General features: G+C 29.9%; 1 protein-coding gene across 1 annotated transcript; it reads right to left on the bottom strand.

The window, feature by feature from the left end:
- Positions 1 to 7,793: 7,793 nt before the first annotated feature.
- Positions 7,794 to 13,668, bottom strand: LOC132930886 (heat shock protein 70 B2-like). Its single transcript, XM_060996983.1, has 6 exons — positions 13,368 to 13,668; positions 11,047 to 11,286; positions 9,652 to 10,293; positions 8,584 to 8,853; positions 8,101 to 8,489; positions 7,794 to 8,011 (listed from the first exon to the last, which is right to left on the bottom strand). The coding sequence occupies exons 1-6, from the start codon at positions 13,539 to 13,541 to the stop codon at positions 7,855 to 7,857; spliced, it is 1,872 nt and encodes a 623-aa protein (XP_060852966.1). The 5' UTR covers positions 13,542 to 13,668; the 3' UTR covers positions 7,794 to 7,854.
- Between the last annotated feature and the right edge of the window lie 276 nt (positions 13,669 to 13,944).

The raw sequence follows: 13,944 nt of genomic DNA, 5'->3' as shown, positions 1-13,944 counted from the left end.
AATGACATTTTACTATGAATTATAAACATTTTTTAACTGGTCCATACGGATTTGAAGTTATATTTATTAGTTCGTTCTACTCCTCAAATTTCTGTAATTTAATAATATTTTATTTTATATGCACACAAATATTTTAAGTCGAAACAAACAAAGTAAATAGTGAAGGGTGCCAAATTTTAAAGCAAACAAAAATGATTCCAACAACAGACCACAATAAAAACAATGAAATATAAAACTGCTTTAAAAGAGAGAGCGACGTTTCTTTATATATTCTATATACATTCTACACTATCTGTAGAAGTATCGCAAACAGCTTACACACTTAAAAAAACGTTTAATTAGTTTTTTTTTTAAAAACCATTCACAGCCCACGACAGGTGACCGTGGCCCATATGAAAAAAATAAAATTGACTTTTAACGTTTTATGCTCGCGTATACAGCCAATCATTCTTGTAAAGTTTTGAGGTTCAAAACGTGTTCCTTCACCCCGCGATAATGTATAAAATGTAGTTTTTTAAAAACAATTTTTCACTTTAAAATCTATATAGCAGTCATTTACTAGCCATTGTATATATATATTGCCTGTTATTTTACTTCGTATTTTATTTCATTAGACATCCATAAATACAATTTTTACATTTAATTTTACCTCCTTCATTCATAACGACTAATATTATATTATTTGTTATATTTTCGTGATTCCTATACAGCCGTACTATGATCGTTGACATAATCAGATGATAACAATTTTAAACATCATAATATTGTTGATGGTGATCTTTCATAACGGCGGAGCGGTTGTACGCCGCTCACACGTCGTGATGGCACCCGACGGGCCGTCAGAGATAACGGCGAACTCACGGATCCTATCCCCATCAGTCAGCCGCCGGGTAATCGCCGCGATCGTTTGGTCGCTGACGCTATACGCGACGTCTGCCTGAACCGTCGTCATCACCCGCAACTACAGGTGCGGTACAGTAGGTACGCCGTGACGGATGAGACTGTTACGGGGCAGACGTTACAGCGTACGCGCCCACCGAGTTTGCTACCACATAAGATTGTACGAGACGTTCCGCGGGCGTGTTGTATATTACATGATATTATTATAATGGCCGTACACGCTGGTTGTACGGTCACACCTGAAGAGGTAGGCAATGCGGAGGTGGGTCCTAGGCGGCATTAATATAATAATAGGCTCCCTAAATGGAATGTCTCTTATACGAAGTCTAGATGACTGTAGTTTGTCGAGATCGTTAAAAAAAAAAAAAAATAAAAATAAACGTTTGTAGGTATAAGGTTGAAATGTTTAATCGAGACGGCTACCGCGGCTTAATCGTTTAAATGCAATTAAAACGTACCTGTTTGGAAAAAAATTAGATTGTCTATCACGAAATCTGCGAAATAAATCTTCGAGTCTTCATAATTTTATAAAAACAAAATAATATTGAAATTATAGCGGGGCGGCACAAACTTCACAAAAGTTAGCAAATACGCGTAATACTTGTGCAGTTAAACACAAAACCGGAACTTGTTGCTGTATAAATGGTCAAAAATTAATCGAGTTTTAATCAATTCTTTCGTTATTATATAATAGTAACCAGAACGTTGTAAAGTGATTTGGTATTAGAGCAATCGTAAAAAATAAAAAAATACTCACTGTTAGACAAAAAAACAACATTATAATAGTCATCATAAAAATAAAAATTATCAGAATAATAGACAAAATATAATCGTGGTTATTGATATCTCTATTTATTTTGTTTTCATTATATTTGCAGTTATTATGACAAAACTACAAGAGAAGACACCGACGACGGCACTCTGATTTACAGTTTCGTACCGAATATTCTGTTAGTGATGTTTTTCTTTTTGGCGTTTCCGAGCCTTTATTTTTCTACTAGTGTGAGAAAACAAAAAGACGCGTTTTGTTTGCAAACGAGCAGATGCCGGTGTACTGTGAAATATATTCGCTGTTTTGAATAATCTGCACGATTCGAAAAGCGATATATTATATATATATTTTGGAAGTCACTCGTTTGAAAACAAAACATGTATTTTTATTTTCTCACAGTAGTAGAAAAATGAAAGTTCGGATAAACAAAAATAAAACATCACTAACAAAATACAATAAGTCCTCGTTTAATGTAAAGGTTACGTTCCTAGAAAACAAGGACATTAATAAAAAAAAAAAACGTTAATCGAAACAAATATTTTGAAAATTTAATCGCAAATACATGCCGCTAATATAAACATTTAGTGAAAGTTTCATGTATTTAAAATGATTCGTTTTTGAGTTATAGCAAAATAAAAAAATAGATTTTGTCGAAAACTAATTATTAAGGTTTGAAGTCGATATGACAAAGTGGGCATTGCCCCCCCCCCCCCCCACACCAACCGAAAATTATTTTTCCCGAGAAAAGTATTAAGTTCTAAGTTCTGAAAACCAGGTTCCAATTAGTTCCAAATGAGTTCCAAAATATTGGTGAAGGTTTGAAGTCGATAGGACAAAGTGGGGGTCGACTTCACGCACGTTAAAAATTCCCATTTTCCGTTCCTTTTTTAGGGTTTTTCCTAACGCTTTCGAAAATTACAGGAAACTTTTACTTTTGACCCCCCACCCCTTCTCCAAGTGTCAACTAGATGAATTTTCTTTTTCAAAGAGGGGCTAAAGTAAAAAATCAAAGCTTTATTTCTACTCCAAAACGTGATGATACACAAAAAAAAACATACATCATTGTAAAATCAATATATTCCTCACTTTGTTCAGAATCTAAAATAAAAATTACTTTTTGCTTATACATATATGCCTACAAATAATTCGTCAGCTATAAATAATATGTCACGCGTGGTTTTACCTATTTGAATAAAACAATAATAATATTGCTTTAGTTTAATCTATTTTTATTTTAGTTATTATGACGGTAAAGGTTAAACTTAGTTTAATTACAAAGATTATATAAAAATTATTATATTATTATTACAAAAAAAATATTATTCTAGCTTTTTACAACGTATATAAGCAGTCATTGATTCATTAACTATACTTAAATATCTACTAACAAGACGTACGATGTACTGTATGCACTATTATATTTGATATAAATAAGTTTTTTCATAAAAATAGTTTAAAATTAATCTTTATATTTTGAATATTTCATTCTATATAATTATAAATACTAAATAATTATATGTGTTGTGACGAACACTTTTAAGTTCCTATTAATAATATATTTTGATAACTAAAAACTAATTTACACATTTTCATGATGTAGACGAATTTTGTTAACATTTTAACTTCAAACGCTAATAATTTAAAATAATAATATATTATTTTAGATCTACATTTTTACAAGAACAATTCGTGTAGGTTTTATATTAGATTTATTAAACTTTTTAGCGTCAAGCATTATAATTTTTCAAAGAAATCAAAATTTTCAAATGCATATAAATAACATAAAAAATTAGTTTAAATATTTTGAAAATATTATTGTGTATAAAAAACAATGATTTAAGTAATACAAGAATGTTTCAGCTTTAAATTGTTTATGATTTTTATTATTTTTTAATTACAACTTTTAAAAGCTAATGAAAATCGTTATTATGCGTACCTATAAATGTTAAAACTTCAATTACTTTTTTAATCACAATTATTTTTAACTGTACTGTTTACAAACCTATCGTTTCCTATACGGATCTTTTTCTTTTTCAGTTCACAAGAAAAATAAAGACTCAGACGTCATGTAATTCGTGGATGATACGTCGTACATACATTTAGTTAGATATTATAATATATATATATATTGTTTTATGTTTATCAAATTTGAATTGTGTCAATTGTACAAATATATTTCAATATTTGTGTATCTATGCGTATACAGACATAGAGGCACAGATTGTAAAAAAACACATGCATTATTATATATATATATATTATATCATATAAGTGAGAAAATACGAAAAACGCCGTTTTGGGCTTTATGAACGTTATTTGTTATAATAAAATGAATTTACTCGATGGTAACTGGATAACGAGTCTGAGCGAAAATCCTACCAGTAGTACTATGTGTCATGTGTGGGACAAATCGTTCGCTGAAAACAACAGCTTGACGATATATCGACACACTCGCACTGAAGAGAAACGGTACCCATTTGACGGGTGCAATAAATCGTTCATCGAAAACGCCAGATTGACGAGACATCGGTGCAATCACGGCGGAAAGAACACCCGTACCCGCGTGATGAGTGCAATAAATCGTTCACTTGACTTAGCCAACTTTCTGAACACCAGCGCACGCATGTATGCAGAAGAGAAATCTTGCCCATTTTTGTATTTAAACAGAATCTTGCACGTTTTACTGTTTGAATAAAAATATCATTAGCGATGAGCCGATGAAAAATATACAATATGTCGTCGTAATTACTAATAGTTAATAATTAATTTTCATAAAATATAAAAACGCGTAAAATAAAAATATATCATACATTCTAATATCAATGGTACGATTTACTTGAAAATGTATGATGTGTCATACGATGATCGCACGCGATTTAGTTCATTCACAGTCGACAAACACGCAAAAAGTTTACGAGCTTAAAGCGGTGGTTGTTACTTGTTTATAGTAAAATAATTTTAAACCCGCTTGCGTTGATCGGTGTAATAATACGATTATTTTTTAAAACGAGTGACAAGATGTTATTTTTGGCGGAATAAAAAAGTCAAATAATTTTAAACGCGGGGGTTGATTCTGTGTATGGTATTTATTTTTTCGTCATCCCCTCACTTCCATAGTGTTCGTTAGAAATTTACGCCGTCGCATAACCATCACGACCGTTCGATTAAAAAGAAACAAGTGATTATTTTTTTTTTCGTTAAATCTATAGGACAATTATTAGTACACCGAAAGTTCATAAATAATTATTTCCACAATACATTGTTTAGTATTTTCTTTTTCTTTTTTTCACATCCGAGAATCGTTTAAGGATTAAGGTGGCCAACTAAGCTTCCGCTTAGCCCAGAGCACAAAGTCTAGCCGATTCGTCTACACCGTTGGACGGTAACACACATACATAATATGCTTTGTATTGTACTTCTTGACAACGAGTCAACATAAAAACCAAATAAGCAAGTTTATACTACTATATATACATAGCATTAGTTGCCTGTCCTATATACGCACATATGTATACTCGTATCGTATAAATTGTATTTTATAAAAGAAACTTCGATCGTTTTAACGTGGCAGTTCCAGGTTTCTTGTAAATATATATTTCTAATTGAATGGGTTCGGTTCCACTCGCGTGTTAACAGACTTTTTAACGGTTCAGTTGTATCAACAATTTCTTCCAATAATACGTCGAATCTTAAAGCAAAGTACTGGAAATTAATTCTTTACATTTGCCATTTTGATGCTTAGTAATAATTGCAATTTTGGATAATTTTTCCTGTATGGAATCGTTCAATTGATCAATAAACGTGTCATAATGAAAAACAGACATTTCTCAACGCCCCTATGGTTTTCCGGTTAATCCTTTTTCCATTGGTAATATCAAAAGTCACATTATTATTTATTGTTTTGAATAAGAACATTTTTATTTGGCAGCCGTTGTTGAACAGAATGGATTATATTTTCTTTTAATAGGCATTAAGCAACATATTATAATAACAATGACAAAATTAACTAAGAATATATATACGAACTTATACGGTGTATTTTTATTACAAATAATAATAGTCCCCATAAAATATGAATGCATAATATTACGGAGGACTTTACACGATTTTTATAATTCATTTGCTAGATGTCGTTAGGAAAACATACGGCCGCTTTTTTACTACTAAAATAAAACAGAGTAAATACCTATGCCTCACGATGAACGCTCTAAAATAAAAAAACAAACTACAACACGATTGGAAGAATGATTCTAGTCGTGTTACAGATTTGTAACAAAAAAAAAACACTTATTATTATTATGTATAATATATAGATTTAGAAATACATTTCGATCTTGTAATAAAAGAATTTGGCAAATAAACTGCAGGTAAATGCTCCACCATTTAATAGGTTTCGATTGTACCTAAGGTTGATTTACTGCATCTGAATTGTATGCCAAAAAAAGTCCAAATTGCATGCCATTTCTTAAAAGAATCTGTCCGAATTGTATGCCGTGTACCCACAAGTTTATTTATCATGATAAATAAATAAAACAATATTTTCCAAAGTTTTAATACACGACGATGATCTTGAATATGACAATATAGAGTCTATATTATAGACGATTCTATTATTATTATATATGTATTATTGTTATTTATTATTATTATATATTTAAATTATGATATTTTATGCCCGAAATGTTAAAAAAAAAACCACCACATTTTATAATATTATTATTTATTTGAAATATACCATGTAAAAATGTGTAAATAAAATAATTTAACTTAATTTTCATCTGAAGGTACGGGATTTTGTTACATTATAATAAAATATATAAATATTTGAGAAGATGACACTGTGAATATTAAATATTAAATAAAACGATTTTAGTTTATGGTATGTATGTATTTTAAATTTTTACACGGTAAATTTCAAATAAATAATAATATTATAAATTTAGTGGAATTTTTTTAACATTTCGGGCATAAAATATCACAATTTCAATAAACAATAATAATAATAATAAATAACAATAATAAATATTTAATAATAATAATATTGTCTTTATTGTAATATTAAAGTCATATTATAATAGAAATTTGGAAAAGTATTGTTGTATTTATGTATCATGATACATAAATTTGTGGCTTGTGGATACACGGCATGCGGCATGCATTCGGTAAGACCTCTCTAAGAGATGGCATGCAATTTTTATATTTCAATTTATGTTTATGTTTTGGCATGAAATTCAGATTCACCAAAGTTTGTACTCTATCATTGAGTAAGTCATTGTAATATATGTGTTAAATAATTACATATAAAAATAATTTTGAGCCCTATAATCGTATGTCAGACTATATTGTAAGTTCTAAATTTTTTTTATTTCATATATTTATGTTGCTATTATTTATATTATAATTGGTTAAGTCGGATTTTTCCGAAAACAATGCATTTATTTTATTATATTACTAATACTAGTATATAAAATATATTTATTTGACATTTGTTATTAATATTTTTTGAATCAATACCAAGTTACCGTAGAAATGGTGTGAATAAGTAACCTATTATAGGTTCATGATACAAATAAGCAATAGAATAAAATTAATCTAAATGTTTTAAAAATGTTATAGGGAATTTAAAATATAATATTATAAGTACATAGATTTAGTACCATATCCAAAAATATTTTTGAATTACAAAGAAAATAATTAAAATTGTTATTCTTCTTTTAAATATCTTGTTTTGTCTAAATTTGGGCTAAAAATATTTATAGAAAAAATTACTTTTTAATTCGAGTACAAAGTACTTATGAGGAATTGCTTTAGATACATTTTCAAATTTAAGCCATAAAAGTTTATTTTTCATAAATTTTCAACATCTACAAAACAACTAACAGACTTTCTTGATTTTGTCGAACTTGAACTTGAATGTTATACTTAAATTGTAATGTGTGTTATCTGTATTATTAATAAAACAGTGTATTAAATAAATTACTCTACACAATGTTTAAATAAAACATAATAATACATGTATATTGTATATTATACATGTATTAACTGCAATATTCAACAGCCCAATACCTACTACCTACGCATAGCACATATCTTTGGTGGACAAATAATTAATTGCATTAAATGTTTCAATATTGCATATAATTCACATTAAACACACTTCAAGTAGGTAGAATTTAAATGGCTTAATCAACTTCTTCGACATTCGGTCCTTTTGCACCAGCTTGATGTAGTTTGGTCATGATTGGTGAACACTCTTTCTGCAGGGTTTTCAATTTATCTTCAAACTCGTCTTTATCGGCTAATGTATTTGTTTCCAACCACGCAATTACCGCTTTACAACTATAACATCAGTCATAAATATATAAAAATTTGATTTTCGTATATTTTTACAATATTATTATATAATACTAATCAAATGAATTCATTACCTTTCTAATGCCGATTTCTTGTCCGTCTCTGATAGTTTTGAGCCAGCTTCTTCGATCGCTTGTTTTACACTAAACGCATAGCTCTCTAATTGGTTCCTGGCACTAACGCGTTCCTTCTGTTTTTCATCCTCTTGTCTATACATCTCCGCTTCCTTCAACATTTTGTCAATATCTTCTTTGGACAGCCGTCCTTTATCGTTCTTTATAGTAATCCTTTCGGATTTACCCGTGCTGATTTCCTTTGCAGATACATTGAGAATACCATTGGCGTCCAAATCGAACGTCACTTCGATTTTTGGGACACCACGTGGTGCAGGAGGGATTCCTGTCAAATTAAATGTACCCAACAAATTGTTGTCCTTAGTCATTGCTCGTTCACCTTCAAATACCTAAAACAATAGTAAAACTTAGCTTGACCAAAAAAAAAAAAAAAATACAACTAAGTCTTAATTAGAAAGTGTATAATATATTATAAATGCACACCTGGATCGTGACAGCCGCTTGGTTGTCGGAATATGTAGTAAATGTCTGTTGTTGTTTACACGGTATGCGAGAATTGCGTTCCACAAGTTTGGTCATTACGCCACCTGCTGTCTCAATACCGAGTGACAGGGGAGTGACATCGACTAAGAGTACATCTTGAATGGCTGAACTGGTATCGCCGCTGAGAATAGCAGCTTGGACGGCAGCTCCGTAAGCCACGGCCTCGTCAGGATTGATGGACAGGTTTAGAGATTTACCACAAAAGAAGTCCTGCAATGATACAACTTGTAAGTATAACACAAATAGATTATATGTATTATTCCGAGATAATTACTAACTTAACCAGTATGACAGGACTGTATGCGACAAAACAACAAAATTAAAAACTGTGAATAAACATTTTATATAATAAAAGGTATATATAGGTAGCTCGAGTATACATAATAGTGAATACAATTATTGTGGATATAAATGTTAATAAATAATTTAAAAAACTATTGTATTATTAAAATAACCGGCTTGATATGTATAATCAGTATATGACCAAAGCTGAATTTGATTGTCGTCATATAATTATAGTATATTATATGACGTGTACTACTCGTTCGAATCGATAATATATTGTACAGAATTTAAAAATTTTATAATGCAAAACTAAAATAAATATTATCATTATTTAAACGATAATATATAGGTATTTATTAATACGGCAACTACATAAGTGGTTCTTATTAACAGTCTCAAAAGCCCTCAGTGGCTCAGTGAAAATATGTTGCTCAAATATACACATTTCATTAATAAATACTTACCTGTATGTAGTATATATTATAATTAAAAATAGGTTATAAATATCATACATTTTATTATTTTAATTTAATATGACGTATTCTATTATTTCTAGTTCCTACTTCCTATGCTATAAAAATCGCTATAATTTACTTGATCACATTAAGTATAATATATAGTATTATATCATTTCACTATTTATGTTTCAATGTTTTTGATTCACTATACTGTCCCGCTACCGCAAAGGGGTTTTTTTTTAAAAAAAAAAAAGATAAAAATCACCTGTAACATTTTCTGTATTTTTGGTATCCTAGTCGAACCCCCAACGAGTACTACATCGTGAATGCTGCTTTTGTCCATTTTCGCGTCAGCTAATGCTTTTTCCACAGGAGAAAGTGTGGACCGGAACAAATCCATGCACATTTCTTCGAATCGGGCCCTGGTGATTTTCGAATAAAAATCAACGCCGTCGTGCAAGGCGTCGATCTCGAGAGACGCTTCGGTGCTCGACGACAACGTCCGTTTGGCTCTTTCGCAGGCCGTTCGCAGTCGTCGGAGAGCTCTTGTGTTGCCGCTGATGTCTTTTTTGCATTTCCTCTTGAACTCCTCGACGAAATGCGTCACCAATCTGTTGTCAAAGTCTTCGCCACCCAAGTGCGTGTCGCCGGCCGTCGACTTAACTTCGAACAACGAACCCTCGTCGATGGCTAAAATCGACACGTCGAACGTACCACCGCCCAAATCGAATATCAGCACGTTCTTCTCTCCCTTAAGGTTCTTGTCGAGACCATACGCCAGGGCTGCAGCCGTGGGTTCATTGATGATCCGTAACACGTTAAGTCCAGCAATGGCTCCAGCGTCTTTAGTGGCTTGTCTTTGGGAATCGTTGAAGTACGCCGGTACAGTGACTACAGCGTCAGTGACCTAGTACAATAAATTACCAAGGTACATACATGCAGTCATTAGCCATTACGAAGAATATTATATTGTTTAATACAATCGATATTATAGTGGTCTGATTTATGATTAAAGATAAGTAGAGATTAGGGGATTTAAATCAACTCAGAATAAAAAAAAAATTCAAAAGTATACTCGTAACTATATATAATTGAATAGTAAAACGATACATATTTTGGTAAAATTAACGTTTATTTTTCTAGCTGCTCTGTATACGTATCTGGAGACATTTTTGGATTTTTTTAAAACATGCATTTTAATTAATAACTTAACCTAACGGAATTAGATGTATTATGCATTTATAATAACTAATAATATTAATAAAGTATTAATAGGAAAAGGTAAATAAAATAAGGTAATAATAAATATTAATAAAACTAACAATACAAAATTATAGTCTATATGAAAAAACAATTTTTTTTATAATATCAGACGTAATTATTTGTACCTACTATTTTATAACATATACACGTATCTACTATTATTTTTATTATTACTATTATTATAATTCTAAAAAAATTTCAATTATTTTGTTAATTTTTTTATTGGAAGACTTATAATTTTTTTAAAATTGAAATAAACCAAGCTTCTGTGTAATACTGTAGTACCTACCTAACTCATTTAAATATAGTATTATCTAAGATTTATAAGTGGATATTACATGAAAAACGTCACCAACTTATATATTACTATTAAATTAATTAAAAACACACTGTTTACCTTCCCGCCCAGGTAAACTTCAGCGATTTCTTTCATTTTTGTAAGCACCATTGAACTTATTTCTTCAGGAGCAAATATTTTCCTCTCGCCTTTATACTCGACGGCTATTTTAGGTAAACTACCCTCATTAACCACTTCGAACGACCAATGTTTTATATCCTCTTGTATTTTTGGATCGTCGAATTTACGACCTACTAAACGTTTGGCATCGAAAACTGTATTCCGTGGATTCATGGCCACCTAAAATAATAAACAATGTCGTAGTTAATAACATGTTAAGCAACACGAATATGCACTACAATGTAGTAACTATGATATATACTCGTATAATACAGTGTCTCTCATATGAAAAAAGTATCATTAACAATTTTATTTATTTAATTATTTTTTATTTATATTATTTATTTAACTTACTATAGAATGCCCTAAATATATGTATTAAACATGTTATACACATTGCCTTCAATTTGTGAATGTTATGCTGTAATGTATAGTTACGATAACGATTGAATAACTCTACGATTATTAAAATAAAATATATTATCAAACACTAGTTATTTCTACTTGTATCTAAGTGTCTTATTTAATTTAGTTATATTTTAACTTTTAAACTTTTAATATAGTAATTCCTTCATAATATATAGTGTTATTTAGACAAATTTCTATTTAGAATATTAGTAAGGAAAATAATTTTGTTTATTTAATATGAATATAATATAATTATGTTTATTTTTTCGTGTTGTATACAATTCTAGACGTTTCCGTCTGTATTTATTATTTCGTGTTATATTCATATTAAAGTGATGTTTGAAATCGAAATTATTATTATTATTATTATTATTTCGATTTTTCATGAAGAGAAATATTGGACCGTGCGCAGTAAGATATGGATCCGGATGATTCATCGTCATCAGAGCGCCCGCCTCCATCTATGGGCACACACATCTTGCACACAAGTGACGTGCCTACAACTATTAACGTGTGTGCGTATGTTCACCAAACGCCCGATTTGGTAATTGAATGGTTGTAAACAGGCCTAAATGGGAAAGACCATCCAAGGATTCCGTTCTAATGGTTTTGATTTTGTTTTATGAATAATAATTATAATTTATGGTCAGTCTAAAAATACGCCGTTACACATCGCGTAATTCTAGAAATAACACTTTCCAGATAAAATCAAACTGGGAGCATAGTGCATATGTGTCATCAGGATATTTTTGTATCTGCCCAGTTGTATAATATCGTTGTGGGTGAGAATAATTAGGTACGTGGGTTTGCGTTCGCGTTCGCCAAATTCGAAGACGTTTAAAACGACTATGCGTAAATATCTCGAATGCATGTATTTGTAAAATAATTAAAGCTAATACAATGGTATATAGTTATACTGCAGAAATTGAAATTACCAGAGAAATTCTATTCGAGAATAAAGTATGTGGATCGATAAAAAAAAAAAAATTCGAAGTTGAAGTATCGACATTTTAGAAATATATAATAAAATAAGAAAATATATTACGTTGATTAGTAAAAAAAAAATTATATAATATAATATACAATTTTAAAAACCAATTGTTTAATCAATAAGAAGTATGTATTATTTCGATTTATGTTTAAAAATAATAATAAGTCCTGTATAAGAGTATATAGGTTTAGTAAGTATATAAGGTTAGTAAGTGCAAGTGCCTATACATATTTTTGTTTATTATGAAACAAATGGACTATCTAATTATATAATTTATTTCTAGTATTGAAAGTGTTTACTTTAGTATCAATTCAAGTAAAATACTCGAATCAAGATTAAGAGTAGTTTGAATTTTCAATAGAAAATGTATTACAACTGACAAGATTATAATATTATGCATAAAAGGTACTAAATACTAATGGTATTATATACATTTTATGAAATTATAGTTAGTGTTTAAGAATAATTGATTTATAAGAATATGAGTTACTATACGTAGAAATAAATCTGTACATTTTGATGATACTATTTAAAAATAATAAAATATTAATGATTATTATAAATTAATTAATAATTAATTTATTAATAAACGTATACAGTTTTATTCAAATCATTGTTTAACATTACAATACTTTTGATTGTTGTAAATTAAAAATATTAATGGTTTCAATCCTTAATTAAAAATGACCTACGATTTCGGCTATAATTAATTTTAAAATATTGATTTGGATTTTGCATATATACAGTTTAACACGTAACACATGATTGGTCTGTTGGGAAATAATGGGTTAAATTGTATTTTTGAGAGCTAAATTTTATGATTTTTAGCGATAAAATCGTTTAACGTCTCTGCTTTGTGTACCTGACTTTTAGCGGCATCTCCGATCAGCCTTTCCGAGTCTGTAAACGCCACGTAGCTAGGTGTCGTCCGATTTCCCTGGTCGTTGGCGATAATTTCCACTTTTCCATGCTGCCACACACCCACACACGAGTAAGTGGTACCTAAATCTATACCCACGGCTGGTATTTTGCTCATTTTTCAAAATGTTAATTTACGAAAATGTAATGGAAAAACAAGTTGTTATCACTCGATTGGAACGAGCTAAAAAAAAAATAACGGTCACTAAACTGTTGAAGTGTTAAAGAAAATGTATCCAAAGCTGAACATACGGTATTTATACTTCTAGCCACCACTTCTCTCCGCCAAATCATTTATAGACCGGAACCACGCCCACGCCACGAACGTTTGTTTTTATTCAACATAAACGGTTCGTAACATTTTTAAAAACACAAACATTATTATATTTCTTTTATAATTACTATTTAAATATTTTTTTCTTCGGAAACAGTGGCCGTTAAAAGAAAAATTACTTATGTAATTATGCAATGCTATATTAAGATACTTTCAATTATTATTTAGATACAGTTACAAGTATCAT

This window comes from Rhopalosiphum padi, chromosome 4 (assembly GCF_020882245.1).
Source record: "Rhopalosiphum padi isolate XX-2018 chromosome 4, ASM2088224v1, whole genome shotgun sequence".
NCBI lineage: Eukaryota > Metazoa > Arthropoda > Insecta > Hemiptera > Aphididae > Rhopalosiphum > Rhopalosiphum padi.
This window is presented reverse-complemented; position numbering and strand designations above follow the sequence as displayed.

Excerpts from the sequence above, each read along its gene's own strand:
- LOC132930886 (XM_060996983.1), bottom strand. The coding sequence starts at position 13,541 with ATGAGCAAAATACCAGCCGTGGGTATAGATTTAGGTACCACTTACTCG. Across the intron at positions 11,287-13,367 it reads GAGATGCCGCTAAAAGTCAG|GTGGCCATGAATCCACGGAA; the intron begins GTACACAAAGCA and ends TTATTATTTTAG. Across the intron at positions 8,854-9,651 it reads AAATACAGAAAATGTTACAG|GACTTCTTTTGTGGTAAATC; the intron begins GTGATTTTTATC and ends GTATCATTGCAG.